General features: G+C 35.6%; 6 protein-coding genes across 6 annotated transcripts; 1 reads left to right on the forward strand and 5 right to left on the reverse strand. All coding sequences in view use genetic code 12, as the record gives it.

Annotated features, from left to right (window-relative positions):
• Positions 1-230: 230 nt before the first annotated feature.
• On the forward strand, positions 231-2,498 carry PRM1 (pheromone-regulated protein PRM1; the record flags this gene model as incomplete). Its single annotated transcript, XM_064995104.1, has 1 exon — positions 231-2,498. The coding sequence occupies one exon, from the start codon at positions 231-233 to the stop codon at positions 2,496-2,498; it is 2,268 nt and encodes a 755-aa protein (XP_064851176.1).
• A 460-nt stretch (positions 2,499-2,958) lies between these two features.
• On the reverse strand, positions 2,959-4,947 carry DASC09_015020 (uncharacterized protein; the record flags this gene model as incomplete). Its single annotated transcript, XM_064995105.1, has 1 exon — positions 2,959-4,947. One exon carries the CDS (start codon positions 4,945-4,947, stop codon positions 2,959-2,961), a length of 1,989 nt encoding a protein of 662 aa, XP_064851177.1.
• Positions 4,948-5,730: 783 nt separating this feature from the next.
• DASC09_015030 (Tos4 protein) lies at positions 5,731-7,767 on the reverse strand (the record flags this gene model as incomplete). The annotated part of the gene is made up of 1 exon (XM_064995106.1): positions 5,731-7,767. The coding sequence occupies one exon, from the start codon at positions 7,765-7,767 to the stop codon at positions 5,731-5,733; it is 2,037 nt and encodes a 678-aa protein (XP_064851178.1).
• Positions 7,768-8,259: 492 nt separating this feature from the next.
• On the reverse strand, positions 8,260-10,671 carry LCD1 (Lcd1p; the record flags this gene model as incomplete). The annotated part of the gene is made up of 1 exon (XM_064995107.1): positions 8,260-10,671. One exon carries the CDS (start codon positions 10,669-10,671, stop codon positions 8,260-8,262), a length of 2,412 nt encoding a protein of 803 aa, XP_064851179.1.
• A 3,959-nt stretch (positions 10,672-14,630) lies between these two features.
• DASC09_015050 (uncharacterized protein) lies at positions 14,631-15,103 on the reverse strand (the record flags this gene model as incomplete). The annotated part of the gene is made up of 2 exons (XM_064995108.1): positions 14,631-14,956; positions 15,073-15,103. 2 exons carry the CDS (start codon positions 15,101-15,103, stop codon positions 14,631-14,633), a joined length of 357 nt encoding a protein of 118 aa, XP_064851180.1.
• A 959-nt stretch (positions 15,104-16,062) lies between these two features.
• DASC09_015060 (uncharacterized protein) lies at positions 16,063-20,742 on the reverse strand (the record flags this gene model as incomplete). Its single annotated transcript, XM_064995109.1, has 1 exon — positions 16,063-20,742. The coding sequence occupies one exon, from the start codon at positions 20,740-20,742 to the stop codon at positions 16,063-16,065; it is 4,680 nt and encodes a 1,559-aa protein (XP_064851181.1).
• Between the last annotated feature and the right edge of the window lie 1,718 nt (positions 20,743-22,460).

Here is a 22,460-nt window from a genome sequence, read left to right on the forward strand (position 1 = left end):
TCCCCGTGGCGGTTCTCTCATGCATCATAGCGGTGTTTCAAGACCGCCCGACATCAACCCTCTATATTTAGACCTAGTGGAAAAAAAGAAGGGGAGTCTTTGAGAAGTGATATTCTACGAATCATATTCCCTTGTTAGGGGGAAATGAATTTAAGGGGACTATAAGAAAGCTGACCTGTGACACAAAAATGTTCTTTCTTTCTTGACGGTTGTAATTACCGAGCTTCATTATGAAAAAAGTGTCAGATACTAATGTTGGTGGCATCAGTACCAAATTATATTACATACGGCAAAACATTAAGAGAAAGCGTAACAATAGAAACCCAGGCAATTTTTTGAATGAAAAACATCATCCAATTATTCATGGAGAAGCAAAAGTGTATCCATACTTGACTTTCAAGGATAAATTGACACAAGTTTGGATTAATCAATACACATTGTTATTGTTATTAATCTGTGTTAAGATCTGTTTATTCAGTTTCTCTTTAAAGTCTTCTTTATCAGCCTCTGAGTCATCAACCACAACCACTTGCAATTTAATAGACAAGTATGCCTCAAACATCATTTCTGTTCCGCATTATACTGCCAAAACAGCCAATGCGTTGATTTATAAAGGGGTCCAAGAAACTAATTATGCATTGGTTGAAGGACTAAAGCTTTTGGTCACCGGTGTTGAAGAAATTCTCATTTTTTACATTGAAGTAATGCTTGGAACTTATGTTTGTTTATTGACGGCTGCCATCGATAGTACGGTTGATATCGCCACTAATACCACCGAATCTATTATCGATCTGGTCAACAATACTTTGATTAGTGTCACTAACGAGATAGATGATGGTCTAAACGATTTGTCGAAGGTTATCAATAATGTTGAAAGTCTTGGAGAGAGCTTTGTTAATTTATTCAGTGGGAATGATAATAATCAAAACCCTCTAAAAACAGTCAATTTGACGGTTGCATCCTTAAGAAATATATCAATCCCCTCATCAATCAATACTGATTTAGAGAAACTTGCCAAAAATACTCCTAATTTTGATACAGTGGAGAGTAAAACTACCCAATTTCTACGTGACCTGTTCGATTTTCTTTATGGTAAACTTATAGATAATAACACTGAATTTATTGGGGAAGCCGATAGCTTGTCGGTTCCCGAACTCAAATCCGCACAGATTTGCCCCAGTCAACTAACAATCCACAATATTTTTTTTGATGCAGGCAACACTCTTGAAACAGTATTGAAGGTAATTTTGGTTGTTTTAGTGATCATCAGTATTATTATTATGGTCCCTTTATCTTACCTTGAATATCGCAAATGGAGAAAGGTTGAAGCAATGACTTGTGAAATTAGTGACTTACAAAATTCCCTTAATCTGAAACCACGAATCTATGACGTTATAGATAAATCTGCTAACAGAATCCAGTACTTGGTATCACAGGCATTTACAAAGCTCATTAAGTCACCAAATCAAAATCAAAGAAATGCCATTCGTTGGATGACAACCTACTCTTTGACCCCATCGTCGTTATTGCTACTTGGGATTGCCATGGCAGGCATTTTGGCTGTTATATTACAGCATTTAATTCTTTTTTTTGTTTTCAAATGCCTCAAGAAAGGATTGTCAGAATTTAACAAAGAGTCGACTGATCTTCAATCAGTGCTTAAAACTGCGGTATCGGATTGGACCAACTCCACCAACACTTACCTTTCCAGCACCGAAAGCTCTATCAATGATGGGCTTTTAGGAATGGTTTATAATGCCACCGAAACTGTCAATACCACAATCTCGGAGTTCTATGATGATGTGAATGACGAAATCACCAAAATTTTTAATAATACTCTATTTGAGGACCCGGTGCGGTCAATAGTAAAGTGTGTTATTGGTAATAAGATTGAGGCCGTGGAAAAAGGATTAACATGGGTCCATAATCATGCTCTAGTGACTTTGCCTAGGGTGGAAGAGTCATATCTTCTGAATTCCTCCAACTCCAACAGTACTGATAATGAAATGTTTGATAAAGTGAAAGGGTTTTTGAAGGATACCGTCGCCACCATCGTTGCCGAGTACAAGAAATCTATAATGATAGAACTAATTATCTCATTAGTGTTACTCGGGGTCTTTTTATTGCAAATTTTGATCAGCTGGGGGATATTATGGTTGAAGAAGAAAAATTTTTTAGATAATAGTGATGGGTTCGGCGATGATTCAGACCGAAAAACCTGTCAGACTCAACAATGTGCTGCTTCGCCAATAATATCTGGCGAATCAAACCCGTTTGATGATAGATTCAGATTAGCCGAGCACCGATCTGAAAAAACATTATATTCTAGTTCCGGTTCTTTTTGGAAAGGACTGCTTGATAATTTTGATACAGAGTCTTCGGGGTACAATCGAAGCCCGACCAAAACGGATGCTTCAGAATATGAATTTGAAATCATTAAGCCGCCTCCTGTAAAATATAGAAAGGTCGATCATAAGAACCCGTTCAATAAATTATGATCAATTATTATTATTTTTTCAGCTTTTTATCGTTATTCATTACTTTCCATATTTATAGTTTTTTTTACTTTTTTATTAAATTGCTTTTTTTATATATCTTTGACGATTATCAATCATGAATACATTTACGGTGAATCAAAGTGTAAAGGTATCACGAATTATTAATTTAAATGGCCAAAATTTCAAAGCTAAAAAATTCTATAGAAACAAAACAAAGCAGTAAAAACAAAACAAAAAGGTAAAATAACTTAAAAAGACGAACTGAATATTAAAAGTATTCCTATAATAAAACAATGTTAAGAATGAAAGTAAATGAAAAAAAAAAAAAAAAAAAATTAAAACAAAATGGTCAATTATAAAGTAAAATGAAATGACAACATAATATGGCAGACGGAGTTGATGATCAAATAATGGAGTTGAGGTCTCAAGAAAACATTATAAGGCACTGCATGATGAATGACTACTCGATTAGTAAATCAGTTTCCAAAGCTTGTTGCAAATCAATGATGAAATCTTCTTTGTTTTCAACAACTGGCTCTAGATGAACTTCTGACTCCTGAGAGATACAATCTTTCAGGACCTCATCATCTAAATCTTCATTTTCTGCGACTATGGCAGTAGCAGAATCATCTATGGTTTGAATTTCCCCATCTTTTCGAGTGGATGCATCAAAAATATTACCAAGTGCTGAAGCATTCAAAAACTTTGAAAGCATCAAGCCCCATTGTTTCTTTTCAGCATTTATATTATTTTCAGTTTGTGGATAATCACCGGTTGCAACTGAGGAAATGTTCCTACTCAGAACACTTTGAAGGTTACTAGAACTACTATCAGATTCATTGAGGTCTTCCGGGATTGTTGGGGTTGTTGGGGTAGCAGCTGATTGAAATTGTTTAGAAATTTGAAGATTATAGAGGTTTTTGGATAAAGAATTGATGAAATCATACTTGCTGTAGAAGAACTTAGAATCAAATGAGCCAAATGATTGCTTTCTCAGATTTTCAATTTCAATTAGTTTCGCCAACTTTCCTTCATTTTCTTGTTGTCGATTCATCATATCCAAAAGTAACGCTTGTGAAGTTTTACTAACATCACCAGTACTGTGAAAAACGTTTGAATGCAATATAGGGGTAACTTCCACAGACATTGAATGTCTTCTCTTGATTGGCAGGCTTTCCTCAATGTCACTAACAGTATCAGTGGCCGAAATTTTCGAAAGCCAATCAAATGTTTGCTTTTGATTCTCATATTGTGAGCTCTTGTTGTGAATCTTGATATTAGAAACCTTTGTTATTTGGGTAGTTGGTTGATCTGAACTAGGGAAATGAAAATCGAAATTTACTTCATTTGGATCGTTGGATTCAGAGGAGTGAAGACGGATCTTGAGACCCTGGCATGATTTGAAATGTTTCAAACTCTTAGATTTTGTACTCCTAACCTCAAGTTGCTTTTTGGCATTACCACAGGTTTCAAACAAATCGCCTTGATATTTGGAAGAAGAAATTAGGTCCTTGAATGAAGGAACTGACACTGATTTTCGTTTCTTGTGCTTGACCACAGTTGAATTAATATCCTGCAATGAACTATCCTCATTTTCAGTACCAGTGCTCTTATCATTGGCAAAAAGATTTTGGAATCCCTCGGTATTTGTTTCATTGAAATCAATATTCGGAATATCAGTATCTTCAGTCATTGGTATAGGTGCCTCATTAAAATTGCCACACAAGGTGTTTGTCGAGTATCTTTTCCTCTTACTTGAGCATCTTAAAGGCCTGAGGTTTGTTGTTTCATCGAACAATGATGTTGCCGTGGTTGATATTGACGAGCTTGCGATATGATTGTTATTATTGTTAACATTAGTATTGTATTGCTTTCTCTGGGGTCTTTCGTGAAAGAATGATTCAGCCTGATTTTGTACCGGGGTTCTGTAACCGGCGGCATCAGGAACGTAGTTTATAGATCCAATTCTATCCAACATAGGGGAAGCTGTTAAATAATCAGGGGCTAGTGATGTTGGCCCACTGAACTGAACAAAACGTCTCTTCAAGTACGCATATTCATGATATAAGTTATCCAAAGTTGTTTCGGTGGTTTTCAAATCTAGGACTTCATCCTTCAAGTCATTGACACTAGGCACCCGTTTATGGGTTCCCATCCCTCTGTATCGAGCATGAGATTCCAATGCATCGATTTGTGCCTCAAAGAATTGGGCCCTCACGGTGAGGCCTTCCAACTTGGACAAATATTCTTGCGCGCAAGCAGCATCATAATTAAGTTGGTTGACTTTGCTATCGTAGTCGATAATTTCGCTATTGAGGTTCATAAGATCCCTTGATAATATTGAGTTAGTTAGCAAAGCTGATGAAAGGTTGTTGGAACACTTATTTAGACGATGGTTAATTAAGTCCAATCTTTCGGAGAACTTGTCATCGTCCTGTAGATCATCCATATTTTTTCTCTTTTATTATTTTTCTGTTTATTGCTTCTCTTTGAATAGGATCAGGATTTTATTATTGAGTGGCTAATTATCATGGAAAGTGGGATATGGTATAAGATCAAAGGTCAAGGTTGTTTGATGATATATCATCAAACAAGGATCAGACTAAGTTTGCGCAAATTAAAAAGGGCGTATAGTTTGAGGGGCTGACGACAGACGATCTGGTGATCCTGGGAGTATAAGATAATAAATTAACTGTAAAATGAGGTTTTAAAGTGATTCAGCAAATAAACAGTATACTAAATTACAGATCAGAGGGAAAGAAAAGAAAAAAAAGTAGAATCCATGGCTTATTATTTTTGGCATATACCGCACGCAACCTAAACGGGACAAGAGAATAAAAAAAAAAAATAGGATGGGATGGGCACATAACTACTTTAGGGCGATGCGCGACGCACCACGCTGCACGCCATGAACATGAGTTGTACACAAATCATGAAAATTTTTAAAAATTATTCCAGACGAAGCCAATTAAAACAGTTGTGTATTTACCAAAACAGGAATTACTAGGAATTTTTTGCTAGAATTTTTTTCAGCAAAAGACTTTAAAGTGAAAAAAAATAAAGATAGAGACATAAGTGTAAGTAAGATTTATAACCATGCTAATAAAGTAATCCAAGATGAAAAATAGGGGAAACTAATACAACAGGGTATTATATTATGCAAAATATGGGACAAGTAAGCAGACGAAAAGAAAAGAATTTAAACAAAAACAAATATAAAACAACGAGCAATTTAATACCTTGGTAATGGCGGTGGTCTTTTCCAGTAGTACTGTTTGTGAGTCTTTCTACAACTACGCAAACTACTTCCACCTTTTAAGGAATTGACCAATTGTACCCTGTCATCATCATCATCTTTCTCAATGTCATAGTAGTACTCTTCATCTAATGGCTTACCTGCAGCATCCTTACCCTTTCTATAAATAACCCCGACGCATTTCACGTCAGATAACACAAGTCTGACAGTTTTTTTCCCTAAAAATTCCACTTTTTTACTAATACCTCTCAATTGAGTCAAAGGAGTAGATGCAATTCTAGAAAATGCCAAATGATTGATAAGCACTTTCTTAATATCTTTCAAATCAGAAACTTCAGCTAAAAGTTGCTGCTTCTTAGCTTCATCACTATTCACAGCATCGATAAGGGTTTTTGGATCTTGATAATCGTAATGAATTTTTTGTTTCTTTGTATCCTTCTCCTCACTATCCTTTTGCTTGTGTGGATTATGAGGACGAGGTCTTTTCTTCAGTTGTAATTTGTTATCGTTCTCCTTGTCTTTATTCTCTATTAACTTCTCTTCCTGTATTCTCTCGTATTTTTGTTCATGTTTATCCTCCTCTTCGTTGACCTTCATCATTTGTTTGATCTTATCCAAAGATACTGTTGAGCGCGATGAATTCAATTTTGAGTGTGATGAGAATTTTAAAGGTGACGCTAACTGATTAGATGAGTTATTGTTGAATATTCCCAGCTTTGGCTTCTTCGATTGAATGCCATCGTTCAAAATAGGCTTCTTAGGCAAAGAGTCTTCTGATGATTTAAGGACTAGTGATGATTCTGGCACCTTCATATCGCTTGAGGTGCTCATATTCTTTTGATCGTTTTCTGATCTTGCAGAAACAACATCATGGGCCTGCAACTTGACAGGAGGTTTCTTCTCTGCTGATTGAGGAATTGAGCCCATAATTTTCTCCACTCTATCAATTTGGGTAGCTGGGTTCAAAGATGGTTCTTTGGAGTCAACAACATCGCCAACTTTATATAATATCACATTACCAGTAAGAGCCTTGAATTTGTGGATATCTTCTTCATCAGTCATATCAGGATCGTGTTCATCACCGACCTCGATGATACATGAAGCACCTCTGATATCCATAACAACGCTACTCTTTGGGACTCTCAAAGCTTCGTTACTCAAAATCATAATTCTCACACCTCCATCAGGGTACACGAGACTCCGAGGAAATTTGGTCAAGCCTAGCGCGACTAATTCCTCATAACGCTTGTCTTGTAATTTTCTGTATTGAGCGGTATCTTTTGGAATTAACTCGTATCTGTCATCACCCCCAAGGCGCTTAACTGTGGCCCCATATGGGATGTAAACTTCCATAGAGTTCACGCCAAAACATTCAAACACAAGAACATTATCGTGTCTGTCAAAGTGTACTGACGCGTGCTTCCGTGACGCCAAATTTAACGTATCAGACACCACAACATCGCACATCTTGGATCTCCCAAAAGTAACCTCTTGGCCATCATAAGGGATCTTGATCTTCTTTATTTTCTTTTTGGAGGAAATACGGGTCTTCTTTAACTTTTTGGCTTCATCTGCGACGTCAACGTACTCATCATCTTCAATAGTATGGTATGACGCGTCCAACGGCTGAGTGAACTGAACCATTCTTGGACCGCTTTCTTCGAGTTTGTTTTGAAATTCTTTCTCTTGCTGAAGATCAAGCGCTTTTTGTTCTTCCTCACCCTCGTCGTCTTCATCATCCTCCGAACTATCGACGCGTAAGTTATCTTCATGAATCGGTGAACTACTTCCTAAACCTCCAATGGAACTACTTGGATTCGGAGTAGGGTATCCATCAAAGTCATCTTCTTTAGCGAACTGAACAGATTTATTATATAATTTGGATTTGATATTGAAAGTGTTTTGAGGTTTGGTGGAAGACGCGTCATCTGCAATGAAGATGTTGTCAGACTCGAAATCTGAATGTTCTTCATAATACAATGGAGACGATGGAGGGAAAGCTGCTTGTGACATATTGAAATAGCTAAGCCAATATCAGTTCTTTCTAGCTTCTATTTGTAATAAATGTTAGTATTTCGCGTCTTTATGTAGAGAGCCGATTAGTAACCCATGAGATACAACGTACCAAAAGAGACGCGACTTAGCAGAAAGATTTCAAAGAATATAGAAACTATTGAAGTGTTCACGATTCTTTAGTATCTTATACCGGAAATTTCCAATATTCTATACTTTGACCGAAATGATAAAGAGAAAGGGAGAGGGAGAAAAGAGAGCAAAAAAAAAAAAAAAAAAAAAATTATGTTGAGGAAAAAGATTGATGGTATAACCAAACGCGCGTAAAAAATTATGTGTGAAATCCTACCCGGTTGCGACTTTGTGAAAACGCGTTAGTAAACAAAAAGTAAACAAACTATTTCGCGGTCCTACAGCACAAGAAAAAAAAAAAAAAAAAAAAAAAAGTTTTCTTTCATTAGTTAAAATTTCCCGAAATTTAATTGATTAAATTCATACTATATCACTCTCTGGCTCCTCGGCAATAAAGGCGTAATACAAATTATCGGCTTCGTCGGGAGTAATAATACATTCAAGAATATCTCTTGATAACCCAATAATCCCATCACTAAACCCATATTCTACACCATTAGTAAACGCGCTCTCCTCTTGAACTATTTGTTCTTTATTGTCATCAGCGATACTTCTCAATGAATTTAATTGTCTGGCCTTTTGTTCACAAAACTCATTAAAAAGAAACCCATCGTACTTGGAATTTAATCTTGCCTCACTCAAAATTTCTAGAGCTGATTCTGGGGCCAAAATAGAACTAAATGCGATTCTTGTCAATATTACCAGCATTTGTCTTTTCACATTAGTATTAACGATCCCATTTAGATTCCTGGAGTTTATCAGAGTATCATCTTCATTCACGTCATTATCATTCAGGAAAAATGGTGCCAACAATAAAATTATTGATGAAATCAAATCGACTCTTGAAGCCATCATCTCAGATCTTGGGTTTCTCATGATTAAATCCTGTTGATATCTCATTTCATCTGTAAAATTTCTTACAAACTCGCCACTATACATGTAGGTCACTTTGTTCACACCATCAACCGTCAAGTAATTTTCAAAGCAGCTGATTAACAGCGATTTCAAGTAAAAGATATGCTTTTCGTGAGCTTTCTTATGATTTAAGTCAACTTCTTCAATGGTGCTTTCACTTTCCAAACTTAATGGGAATGCCGCATAAACCAAATTTTTTGGCGACTTAGAACAAGACGCGAGAATATTAGACTCCGGAATAATCTCACTAAGTAGCCTAGTTTTTGAATTATTGCCTAGAGACCGATTCAAGCCAGATATAAACAATTGAGGTCGCGGTTCAATCTCATGAGAAAGCAATGATAAAATTAATTTTATAAGCTCTTTGTCACAAAATTCTTTGGAGTAATCATACGATTTATCAAATGAAGATAAGTTCACTGCAAAATTATCAGTCACTGAGGCGCAAAGAGACTCAATCATGTTAACAGCGCAATTAATTGGGCAAGATGAAGATAAGCAAGATCTGATGAAATTCACTGGCACGATATCCATCCAAATTTCCTTGACATAATCTGAGTCTTCGTAATAAGAGGCTACTTTACATGATGCTTCAAAGATATCCAGCGAGAATATTAAAATAAATGCCCGAATTACCACTATCTGATGATTTTCTATCACTCTGGTTGGCAAATAGTTTTCTGTTTGAGTTGCTATTGGTTTGGTATTGGCAAAATCGTGTGTATCAATAGTGGAATCTAGCAACGTTAAATAATTAAGCGCAAGCTCAGCAGAAAACTTTAAAACCACCTTTAAAATATCTTTTGAAGCCGTCGAGCTTCTAAACGTTACTGAATTATGTATCAAAGCTAACAAGAACGGAACTGCAAGAAGTTCATCGTTATTAATAAGAGTATTGCAAAAGTTCACCAAAATTTCTAAGAATTCTGATATCAAATCCAGAATTTTTATTTCGTTGTTAGTGTTAACCAAAAACTCCATAATGCAAGAAGCTATGGAATCGGAGAATTTTTTCACTTTGAAACTTCCGTAATTGTAATCAAAAGTAATACAAAGTTTTGCTAAGATGTCAAAAGTTTTTCTTGAGCTTCCAAAAATACAATGACTCCAAATACTCTCTATGAACAAGGATTTGTAATTTGGTTGTCGACGCTTAGGAACAATAGAAGTTAATTTTCTCTTGTCTTGATCCAATGATTGTTTTTGCTTCTCAACAGGTACCATTTCCACATCTTCGTCAATTGGTGCCTCTCCACCATTGGGTTTATTCTTCAATTGAGCTTTGGCAGATGTAAATGAAGGTTTTAGGTTCTCGGTATTGTCAAGTCCTGTTTTCCTTCTTTTATTGGCGGCAGGATCTTTATGCAAATAGGGATTTTTCAATTCAGCAATATAGAAATGCTTTTCTTCCTCTAATTTGCTTACTTGATGCTGTAAGTCATTGATTTTCTGTTCTTTATCTTTACTGTATTCGGCATGTGTCTTAACAGCATTTCTAATCTGTTGGGTTTTATTTTTTTCAACTTCTTCCAATCTTGCCCTAAGAATTGCGATTTCGCCAACCGCTTGCAAATATTTCGAATTCAAGTTTACTAAATCAGTCTTCACAATATCAGAATTTGGAGGATTGTTTGGGTTCGCCGGTTGATCTTTCGAATCATTATCATTTTGAGAGCTTTTGGCATTGTTTTTAGGCGCATTATCCTGTTGAGTATCCAATATTGTGAAATTTTGCCTTTGAGTCGCCTGGGCAAGAGTTGGTATTTGTGTCCAATCTCTGGGCTTCTCTGTCAATGCAATGAGCTCAGCTTCGTCTTCATCATCAAAAGAGTCCTCGAAACTATTGTCTAAGTCCATAGCTTACTCATCTTTTTGCTGGATTATAGTATTTGATTGTTCCAGTTGTATGATGAAGAAGACGATGATACGCATTTTTTTTTTTTGTTTGTTTGATTGTTTGTTTATAGTACCGCCTGCCTGGATCATTCTTGCATATCGGATAGAAACTTATTGAAAGGCTTTTCTTTCTCGTAAACCAGTTCAAGTAATTGTCCCCAGAGTAAAGATTTCCCTTAGTATGCCTCATGCCGCTATATTTTCTGTTCCAAGTACGTAGTTTACTCTGTCAAATCACTTCACCCGTACCATTTGTGAATTAGCACCATTCTGGATCTGCATTTTGTTCCCACACTCCAGTCAAGGAATTCAAGGCAACATTTTTGACTCAAAGTGGAAATTTGTGAGGCAATACCCACAAAACAGTGCTCTGATGAGGAAATGAGGTCTTTCCATATATAGTATTTCTTGAACTTTTATAAAAATGACGTGCCGCGTTATCTGTGTGATCGTTATATAATATAAATACGCAGGCTTTCTCTCAATTTTATGGAATGAATATTGTTCTAATTTGAAATATCATCATTATCATTTCTACTTCTATATCAGCCCCTGATCTACCAACCGATTATCTTAATATTTTTGCTTCTTTGCCAACAAATCTATTTACCACACAAACTTTTATCAAAAATGCAATTCTCCGCCGTTATCTCTATCGCTTTGGCCCTTACTGTTTCCACTGTCAGCGCAGCTCCAATTCCAGTAAATATTCAAGAATACCTCATTGAAAAGAGAGATGCTGGTGACCACGTTGCTATCAATGATGGTGTCAACTCCCAATAGACAATATATTGTGAGATACAGCACCAACAACAAAATTCCTTTCTCTTCTATTCTTCTCCGGCGAGAGCTTACAGTCATTCCTTCTCATAACATTCGGTAGCTGTCATTTTGTTTTATTTTTTTTTTCTTTTTGCTTCAATCTTGATCTCTAGATCTGTGTATTATAATTATTCTTGCTTTTCCTTTCATAAGCATAACAACCCTACTTGCATTCTTTGCATTGTTTTCAATTCTTTGATTTATCTTAATGTTCTATAGTTCTATTTTTTATGTTCTATGTCTAGCTGGTCTAAACAGAAATAAATTCTTAAAAGTTATTTTTTTCACTAATAGCTCAATAGTTGTGTAGGCGATGATTATATTTGGTCTATTACCAATTCCTTGAATTCAAAGTTTTCTTTATTACTGTATTGAATTGTTTCAAAATAAAGATCTCCTGAAGATATAAAAAGAATCTTGTCTCATTGAAAATACAATAATCATTATTTGGAATATATCAAATGAAACGCGCAGATATCCTTCTCTCTGACTCCCTGTTTTAGGAGATCTTTCCCATTCAAGGAAATTTCCTCGAACGCTACTGAACCATGGTTACCATGCACTTTGGATCCATAAATGCCATTTTGCTATTATTAGTAAAAAAAGAAATCATGGCAGTACTTTAAGGGAGAAGAGTGCCGGATTATTTAGGATAATTGGCAAAATAGGGATCCTCAAAAGTTCACCGTACCGCAATCCAGTAGCGAATCCCACGGATATATCAAACATGCGTATGCACCAGCAGAATTGGAATGAATGGCGCCAAAATATGACATTACTATCGTACTATTTTTAGGAAAAGGCACCATTTGAATGCCGAAGAATTCATTAAATGATATTTCAAGCAAAATTTTGTAGAAATTGATATATAAGGGATGGCAGAACCCCTACTTTTCCAAATCATTTTAGGTTACTCTTTTATTATCATCATCATTAACACTAAAACACAATAATCAGCTCCTGATTCCACAAACACTTTCTAAAGCTACTTAAATTTTCAAAACCTCATCTATAATGCAATTCTCTACTATCATTTCTGCCGTCGTTGTCGCCTTGGTTGCTTCTGTTTCTGCTGCTCCAATTCCAGTCAATGTTCAAGAACTTCTTATCCAAAGAAGGGATATTGAAGCTCACCTCTAATTCTCATCGGAAATTTACAAAGATTGAAAAGGAAAATAATTGCCTTTTTCACATCAATTCATTAATTTTTTCTTTTCTTCTATGTCAAAATGATTTGACATATATCAGACGCTCCATGCTTCAGTGTATCATATTATTTGTATTATTACTGCTTCTATTATCACTCTTATTATAAATCTTTCTCGTTCATTTCTTCTTTAGCTTTATTTATCATTATTTATTTATTTTTCTCTGGAATTTACTTTTTACTCGCTTTGATTCTAATTTGTTGGCTAGCTGGTTCTATCCTCAATATATTGTTTCAGACATTGTTTCATATTACCAAAAACGGCAATTGCGTAAATATTCTTTCTGTTGATACAACCGAATATTATTACAACCATTAATATTACATTAATTTATACCATCACCAAAAATGTCTCCATGATATTCATGAGCTTTATCCTGTTCTACTGTCGATTATTATGGAAGCTCACCAACTTTTTTGCTTTGATAGCGATTTCCGTGCTATTTGATTGTTTCCGCATAATACGCATGTCAAGAAGAAAACAATATACATCGAAACTTTTACACCATAAAATATGTAAATCTATTTTCTAAAATCTATAATTTTTTCGATAATGATCAACATCTGATGAAGTAGAACACCATGTGTCTGCCGTTCTGTTGTAGGTATTCTGTTGTTTTAGGGCAACAGCTTTCATGTGCTTAGTGAAGGGAAAAAGGCACTTTCTGTTACGTTACCAGCACCAAGTACCAAACCAAATGTACGATAATGCCGAACTTTTTTTTGATTCTCCTTCTACATAGTGGAGTTATTTTAGGAAAAATTCGGCATGGGAGAAATGCTGGCTGTGTTTTATCCTTGTATCTTTAAAACAGTAGCATATTATGGGAATGTTTTAAATGTTTGCCATGATGTACATTTTCTGACACACCCACATCCGCTATATAAAACCCTGGTGGGATCCTATTTTTCACATTCACATCAGCCACTTATAATATTATTATCATCACAACCATCTTCAATACAAAAATCAATACAATAGTTCTATAACTATCCTCTTCACAAGTTTCTAAATTAATTACACAATCAAAAATGCAATTCTCTACTGTTATCTCCACTGTTGTTGTCGCCTTGGCTGCTTCTGTTTCTGCTGCCCCAATCCCAATCAATGTTCAAGAAATCATCTTTGAAAGAAGAGCTTCTTACGGTGAACTTTAATCATCATAATGACATTCAAAGCTTCATTTTATCCTGGCTTAATAGTTGGCCCAAAAAAATTCCAACTTTCTCTCCGTTCATCACCCTCTTTATTCACTTCTACAAGTTCTTATCAAAACACCCCCACACTTTGCAAGCTAGATTTTTTCCAAATGTTTTCCAATTAGTTTTTTCATTTCCAAATTCTTAGACAGTTGTTCGTCTGTGTATCATATTTTCTACTGCTCTTTTCATTGCCTCTATATTTCTTCTTCTTCTTCTTTTTATTCCGCTGAGTTTTTAGTAGCTGGTTCTACTGCTTCAATACAAACTTTCTTCTTTATAAGTTCATTTGATCTATTATTGTAACATCACAAACATAATTCAAGATTTTGGATATTCCTAATCATCCTACATTCTCAGCACACCTTAATACAATACAATATATCATAACATTCCCTAGAAAAAAATATAGATCTTTCAACACATTGTACGCGCCATTCGAATAATAAAAGTAAACAAAATTGGATATGAAACCATCCCCCTAGCCTCACCATCCAGTTAAAGGTACAGAACCAAACTAAACGCCCAAAAGAACCGCCCCATAATACACAAGGGGCTCAAAGAATTGAAAAACGGCAACATCAAAGGCCTCAGCTGACAATGATGTGATGTTGAAAACAAACCAAACTTATAAATATTGACTAGATAAATCAAAAATTATAAATGCAACTCAGGTGAAAAACTGGCAATCTCAAAGCATCCCTTCTGAGGATTGCATTTCATGAGCAGTATTAATAACATCGCGGGGTTTGGTGATCATATCTTCAACCTCGATTTGTCTCAAAACCTCGGTATCATGTATCTCTCTCAACATTGAGAGCTCATCATCGCCATTAATAGAAGTCACGGAAATGATGGATGAGCTTCTACGGTGTCCAGTACCAGCACTTGGTGGATACTTTGATGCTTCATCGAACACATTGGCGCAGTCGCACCACATTTCTTTTGGGGTAGAGCCCATTGCAAGCTTGGTGTGCTCTTCACACTCGGCACCGCAAGACACCCAACTTTTCTTGTCTATTTATTTGAAACAGTCAGTATTATTCCCCGTTATTACCATTACCTTCTTCCTCATAGTCCTCGTCTTCCACTCCCCCTCATTCCTCACCAACATTCTCCGTGGATCTACTCACTGCAAAAATAGCACACAGAACCTTCACACATTGTAGATAATAATTTAAGTATGAGTTAGGTTAGATGGTAGAATAAAAATAGTATAATGACAATTGTCAGTGATGAATAGCAAATAATAATAATAAGGGATTAGTGGGAGCAAACCACCAACTTTATACTGCAGTTTCACTTCCAAATAAGTAAAAAATAAATAGAGTAGCTACCCCAAGAAAAATACCCACACATCCCGGGTATTAGTGAGGTCACTCCACAGTAATATTTTTGTAATTTATTTATTCGTTTATTGTTCCTGGGCCAGAGTTAAAGTTACTTGATTGCTGCTGCTGCTGTGAGAGATAAGCATTAGGTGTGGGGTGCGTCAAAAACGATGATCGCAAGTGTTCCTTATTGATCATTCGTCCGATTTTTTCTTTTTCTTTTTCTTTTTCTTTTTCTTTTTCTTTTTCTTTTTCTTTTTGTTTTTTTTTTCTTTTGTTGACTCGTTTCACAAGTGCAAATCAAATCAATTTTTATCATATATTAATAATATCTAATGATTGAGTATATGCTTGTACACGTAACATATGGCTCACTGAGAAATTGTTGCCTGCGTAAATCACCCCACATTTCGTCGATCTTTCCCCGGATTTTGAGATAACGAAAAAAGAAATGTTTTATTCGAAGAGCTACGTGTGAACAAATTTAAAAATAATAAAGTATTAATGTTGAATAAAGGATAAAATATAAGTAAAAATAATATAATATTGAAATATAATATTCAAGTAATAATATAGTATTAGAGTATTAGAAACTTTCTAGAGGACCAACAAAAAAAAAAAAAAAAAAATAGAATTAAAAGAGAAAATAAACCACTAATATTGCGAACGAGAAAAATAAAATAATACAATAGACGAAACAGAAGAAGGAAAATGACCATGAAAAAAATTAAAAAAAAAAAAAAATTAAATAAAAAAAAAAATTAAAAAAAAAAAAAAAAAACACAATTTGTCTCAAAGAGCCACTAAAACATTCTCACTCTCCAACGCTTTTTCAATTTCCGACAACAACTTCTCAAAAATCACCGAAGATCCTTTAACTTTCTCAAATTCCAACTTGGATCCCCCACCCCCACTAACCACTCTTTTCTTCCCCTTGATATTACCATTATCATAAACGAATATCTTAAATGCAGTGGTCTTCTTCAAGAACAGTTTAGAGTTGTTGTTCTTGATCCCACCACTAATCACATTGTCCTTAACTTTGACATCTCTAATTCCAAACTTTTTCCAATTCACTAGTAAGGATTTGATAGCCACAATTGATTCTGTACGGGACAAAGTCAACATTAATTCATTATTCTTGTTACTATTGATGATATAACTTGATCTTTTTGTTTCTGATCCAAGATTACTAGTCAAAGGTTCGGCTTTGTTCGAAGAAGCAAGTGATGAACGGTGATGATTGGCGATAAAAGGTTGTGGTTCGTTTCTGGTTTCATTAATGGTTTTCAAGCCATCCGAATTATCCATATTAGTCTCAGGACTTGCAGCTGGCTTCTTTTTCCCACTAAGTGACAACCGTCTGAACAAGGAATTGTTTCTGGTTGGTTTTGGAGATTCTAAAGAGGTTGGGATATTCTTTCCCAACATGGCACTCATATTTCTACTACTACTTGGAACACCGTTCGTAATCAAATTGCATGATGAGTCATTGCTATTATTGAAATCCTTGAAAACTCTGACTTTACCATCATTATTATTAACGTTTTTCGTGGATAATTCAGCGGCAGCTGCAGCAATCATTGCCATCGACTCACTGTTTTTCAAGAATACTGTTTTTTCATCATTGAGAATCTTGCGAGTCAAGGGATTTGTTGCCGTCGTACTATCATCGTCAAAATTGTAAGTCTTATGGCGGCTCATTACCTTGGAATCTTGTAAAAATGGGCTTTTGGAAGTATCGGTTAATTCCGGCACAGAATCTCTGTAATAATCTTGGTAATTCATTTCACAATTCAAAGTTCTTCTGACTAAATCTCTCGTTGAGTCCCCAATGTTGGTATTAAGCAAAAGAGAGTCATCAATCTGGTTAGATCTAGAATGCAAATCATCATCATCATCATCTTTCAAGTCAAACTTATTACTTGTTGGAGTGACAAATTCAAAATCATTTTCAAGATCCTCTGTAGTTTCATGATCATAGTAACTGGTTTCTTGATTATAAACCTCTTGTAACCTAGATTGTCTCCTAGTATTAACCATCCCGCCGTTACTAATTTGCTTATTTTTAATTAATCCCATTTTTCTTAGTGGTACTTGACCTCCATTATACATAACCACACCATCGTTTTGTTTGTCAACATCAACCTCCTTAGATCCAGCGCTGGTGTTTCTAGTGGCTGGCGCAGATTCATTTGGTAAAACAGTTGGTTCAAAAATATCGTTGGATGGGGTGAAGAGCAATGAGTCGCTAGAACTTTGGAATGATGAGGGAGTGGTGGCTGATCTGATGGTGACACCAGTAGTAGCAGTACCTCTTCTGGTATTTCTAGTCACAACAGGAGCCACAGCTTCTTTATCAAAATATCTGTCGTTATCAACATTCAATCCTGGATCAAGCCTCGAAATTGGACCCCTGCTGATAATAATATTGTGTCTATCCAAATTCTTTTTATCAACCAATTGCCTTATTTCATCTGGAGTCAAAACACTAGCACTTCTATTAGCTTTAGCGGCAGAAGCAGCAGCAGCAGCCTTTTGGTTTTTCTTTTCTTGTTCTAATCTGAGTTTTGTCAATCTAGCCTCTTCCTGTGATCTCAATTTCTCTTCCTTTTGTTCCCTGGTTTTGCGCTCAATGTAAGATTCACCAAACATGTTTTGATAATTCTCGTTGGTACGCCCAAAAAATTGATCACAGATCAGTTCAAATTCAGATTTGGTTTGATTAGCCAAAGTGTCGATGTAAACTCTGGTGGAGTTGCGAGACATCTTAGTATTAGCATAATGATAATTAGAAAGAACTCTGGAAGACAAAGTAGATCTCATTGATCTCCGGGATGAAGAACCTTTCATGGACCTAACACTTTCATGCTTCTTGGGTTTTGACCTTTTGTCGCTCTTAGACGAGGCCTTGGAGCCTTTAGACTTCTTGGATTTAGAACCTTTTGACTTAGTAGGGGAAACAGAATGATAATAGCCATTTTCATCGTTCAAAATCAAAGAAGAAGTCTTATAACGCTTGTTTCTCTTTGGAGAAACTTTGTAATTGACAGAATAGTTCAATGATTTTTCGATTTCTTGTTCCAATTTCCGTTGCTTCTCTTGTTCTTTTAAAGAAATTCTGTTGACTTCCTCATGTGAATTCTCAAAATCAAAATTGTTGCTGCTAGTGGAGTTTCTAGTATAAGTCAACTTTGGCGGTTGAAGCTGCTTCTTTTCTGCAGGTTTCGATGATTTACCATTATTCTTCACTTCTTGAGATTTCTGTTGGCTTTGCTTCAAAGGTGGTGGAGCTTTTGTCACCGGTTCTGGTTTTTCTTGTTTCGCTATTGTCATTTTTTTCTCTCTTGGAGGTGATACAGACTGTTCTACTAGCTTCTCTTCTTTATCATTAAGCTTTAATTTTTCATATCCGCCAGTCAAATCGTCGATTGATGATTTGATTTTCTTTTCTGCAAACCTGAACACAGGAACCCCGGGTGATACGACGTTAATTGCTTCATCATCATCTCCGAATTCAATTCCCTCTTCCTCATCGTAGTAATCGTCGAAATCATCGTCGAAATCTTGAGCTTGGGAAATGTATAGATTGGATTTTCTTGAATGCATTATTTGAGATCTGGAAGGATACCAATTATCGATAGGCCCATCATTTTGCAAATACTGGCTCAAGTTCAAAGAACCATTGTATGAAGCAATACTGTTGCTTTGTCTTACCGCCATTGGGATATTATTATTTGGGTTATAGTAACTGGATATACTCTTGTTTGATCTCATATGAGCTTTGCTATTGCTAACGAAACTTCTGCTAGACTTCATTTGACTTTGACTAATCCTGTTTCTTGAATATCTGTAAATTGATCCACTGTTATACAATGATCTCTGACTTTTGTTCCTGTTCATTGATGACGATTGTTGCTTGTGGTGGTGGAAAGAATTTTTCTTTTTTCCATTATTGAACGAAATATTGCGTCTGTGAGATGTGGAAGCAATGATACTGATGTTGGAGTAAGCTTTAGTCATCTTCAGCTTATTAAGATGAAGCTCGGCAGGATAAGATTCTTCCAAATCTGATTCCATGTCAAAGTGTTCATTTTCAAAAGATTCTTCCATAGGAGATTTTGTCAAATAAGTGGAGGAGGTATTATCAAACCCAATAAGTAAAGAATAGAAAACTTTATCAATGTTAACCTTATTATTAACCAAATTACTAATGATATCGGTCTCTGCTTTTCTGTTATGACACAAGATTTTCAAATGATTCAAAATTCTTCCGCTAATATTTTTTGGATTTGACTGAATTCTCTTATTAAAATTAAAATCATTGATAATCAAGTGGTTTTGCTTATTTGTTTTAATCAAGTCTTGGTTGATGGAATTGGTGAAAAGATTGATGTTAGAATAAAAATCATGTTGCGATTTTTCAGTTGAATAGAAACCAATATTATATTTTTTGAATAAATTGGATTTCAATACCCCTTCGGAATCTAATCTTTGTTCTGGATCTAAGCATAATAATCCACTGATTAAATCCTGGGCTTCAATTGAAAGATCTGAAGGCATTTCAAACTTCCCGTATTTCACTTTCAACAATAGATCTTTGATGTTATCGTTATCAAATGGCAATCTACCGGTCATCAAAGCATAGAAAATGACACCACAGGACCACATATCTGATTTTAACCCATTGTAAGGAACGCCAGAAATGATTTCCGGAGCGGCATAATGAGGAGAGCCACAAGTAGTTTCTAGCAAGAAAGTTGGCACTTTCTTAGTGGTGCTAGTGGTGCTTGGACCCTTTGAATTTTTCATTTCATGGGCGCTGTTTATTCTTCCGGAATTCTCGCTAGGGGTATTAGAATATTTTAATAATTCTAAGGTGGCCATTCCAAAATCTGCTATTTTCAAATGCATGTCACTGTCGATCAAGATATTTTCTAATTTTAAATCACGATGAATAATACCCCAATTATGAAGGAAGAAAACACCGTTAATTAATTCGTAAAACACACGGACCGCCAAAGGTTCGGGCAAAGGATCGACTGATACCAAGTATTCAAACAACTCGCCGTTAGATACGTATTCGGTGATTAGATATAAATGGTTTTTCGATTCATAAACGTCATATAGTTTCAAGATATTCTTGTTATCTAAAAGCTTCAAGATGATGATTTCTCTTTGGATACCATAAGGTAAACCGGCGGCGTCGATGGCATTGGGGGATAATTCTTGCGGGTCCAAATGGTTCTTGTTTACAATTTTGATAGCCGCCTGTTGACCTGTTGATTCATGAGTACCTAATATGACCTTTGAAGTTGAGCCTCTACCCAATTCTGGACCAAACTTCCAAGGACCGATCTTTTTGTTTTGATTTGGGTGGTAATGGCTATGTATCTGGTGAGTATTGTGGGAAGACGTGATCAAAGACGAAGCAATTGACGTTTGACTTTGGTAAGCAGCCATCAGGGTCATTTTTGATAGTGGTAATAGTGTTATTATTGATTTCTCTATTTACTGGTCGTACTTTTATTCCAAGGGCTTCTTTATATCTGTTATTATTATGATTTTTATTATTGGGTGCTCATAGGCTGGGATGCCGTCTTCTGCTTAGTTTTCCACCGTGCTTTGATCTGGCAAACAACGTGAGAATGTCAAAGCGAGGGAATCTTAAAGTGAAAGTCAGACACTGGGGCGATATAAAAGAAAGATCGCAATTATCAACAATTCAATTTGTCTGTTTTGCTTTTATAATAGGAAACAATTTTTACCCAGAACAGTTGCTTGGACTAGAAATAAACAGGAAAACAATCAAATAAACAAAAATTCAGAGACAATGTGCGGATAGCAATTACAGTTTGTGTATGTTGCTGCAAGGCGGGGCGTCTTCGGACGCGCTTTTGGTTTGTCAGAAAAGAAAAAAAAAACTGAAAAAGACTGTGCCTGCCAGGATATGTCATGGCGAAATAAAAGAAACAAACAACACAACAACAACAACTACAACCACCACCTATTATTGGGGCAGAGAAAATCTCAAGCTAGGGCTTCTTTTTTTTCCCCTCCACCATTCATAAAAAAATAATCCCCAATTCTCGGCCAGAGTCAAACGCCACGACGTTTCTCTGGAGTATTTTTCTTTCCCCGTATATATGCCGTCTTTCTACGTGGGTTGCTTGCAAGCAACAAGACGGTAAATCCCCAAAAGCAGTGAACAGAAAAATTAATGCCGATGAGTTGTAAGGTCCTAATGCTTAGTGAAATATGCATGGGGGGTTATAAATATAAAAAAGAAAAGAAAAACGCAAATGGTGAAAGTGAACTTTATCAGAAATGCAAACTTTCTAATAAATACCCATAACAACAAACTAGCAGGGAATACATACGAACACATCTTCCGTAATCCCAGCATGAGTATGTATCATCTTTTTGCCAATCTTTGGACTCTTGATACCGATCAATTTACCATCTTTAATTTCACTCATCCTTAAAAAAAAATAAACAATAGATGAAACGTTGTAGCTTCTTGACAACTTTTTTCGCCGTTTCTTTGATAATATATTATGTAATCTGAATAGTGATAGGCCGGAGACCCTTGTTAATCGCTTTTCTTTTGGCCTGACTGGGATCACAAATATATCTAATAATCAGGGAGGCTTAGGTTAAATTACTTGCTAGCCTAATTTGATTATATTTATTTATTAATTTAGGTTGTTGATGGTTATTATCGTCAATGAAGTAATTTCGCTTGACGTGCCAGCACCCAATTAATTACTTGGCACGTATAACGTATTGCACGCACTGCATTTATGATATCTTATATGCACCACCAAAGCTCTATTCTAGTGTCAAGACATGATTCTGTAGTTAAGCTAACAATAACAGATTTAGTTTAAGACATGATACATTTCGAAAGATCAGTTATCCTTTACAAGAAGGAAAAAAAAAAAGTAGATTGAGCAAAACTAGATAGTTCCCGTAGTATTGCCAAGTATCAGTTTTTTATATTGATAAGCTTCATTGGTTGAATATCTCAATGATCGAGACATTAACATGGCTCACTGTTATCCCTTTTGTAGTATGTTTAAAGCTCATAAGACATTTTGTATTTTTTCTCTCTTTCTTCTCACTGCTTTCTGATTCTTTACAAAGCCATCTCTTTCACCATCAAAAATACTCAAGAACCTTCTTGGAGT

This window comes from Saccharomycopsis crataegensis, assembly GCF_037102585.1.
Source record: "Saccharomycopsis crataegensis DNA, jcf7180000000073, whole genome shotgun sequence".
Taxonomy (NCBI): Eukaryota; Fungi; Ascomycota; class Saccharomycetes; order Ascoideales; family Saccharomycopsidaceae; genus Saccharomycopsis; species Saccharomycopsis crataegensis.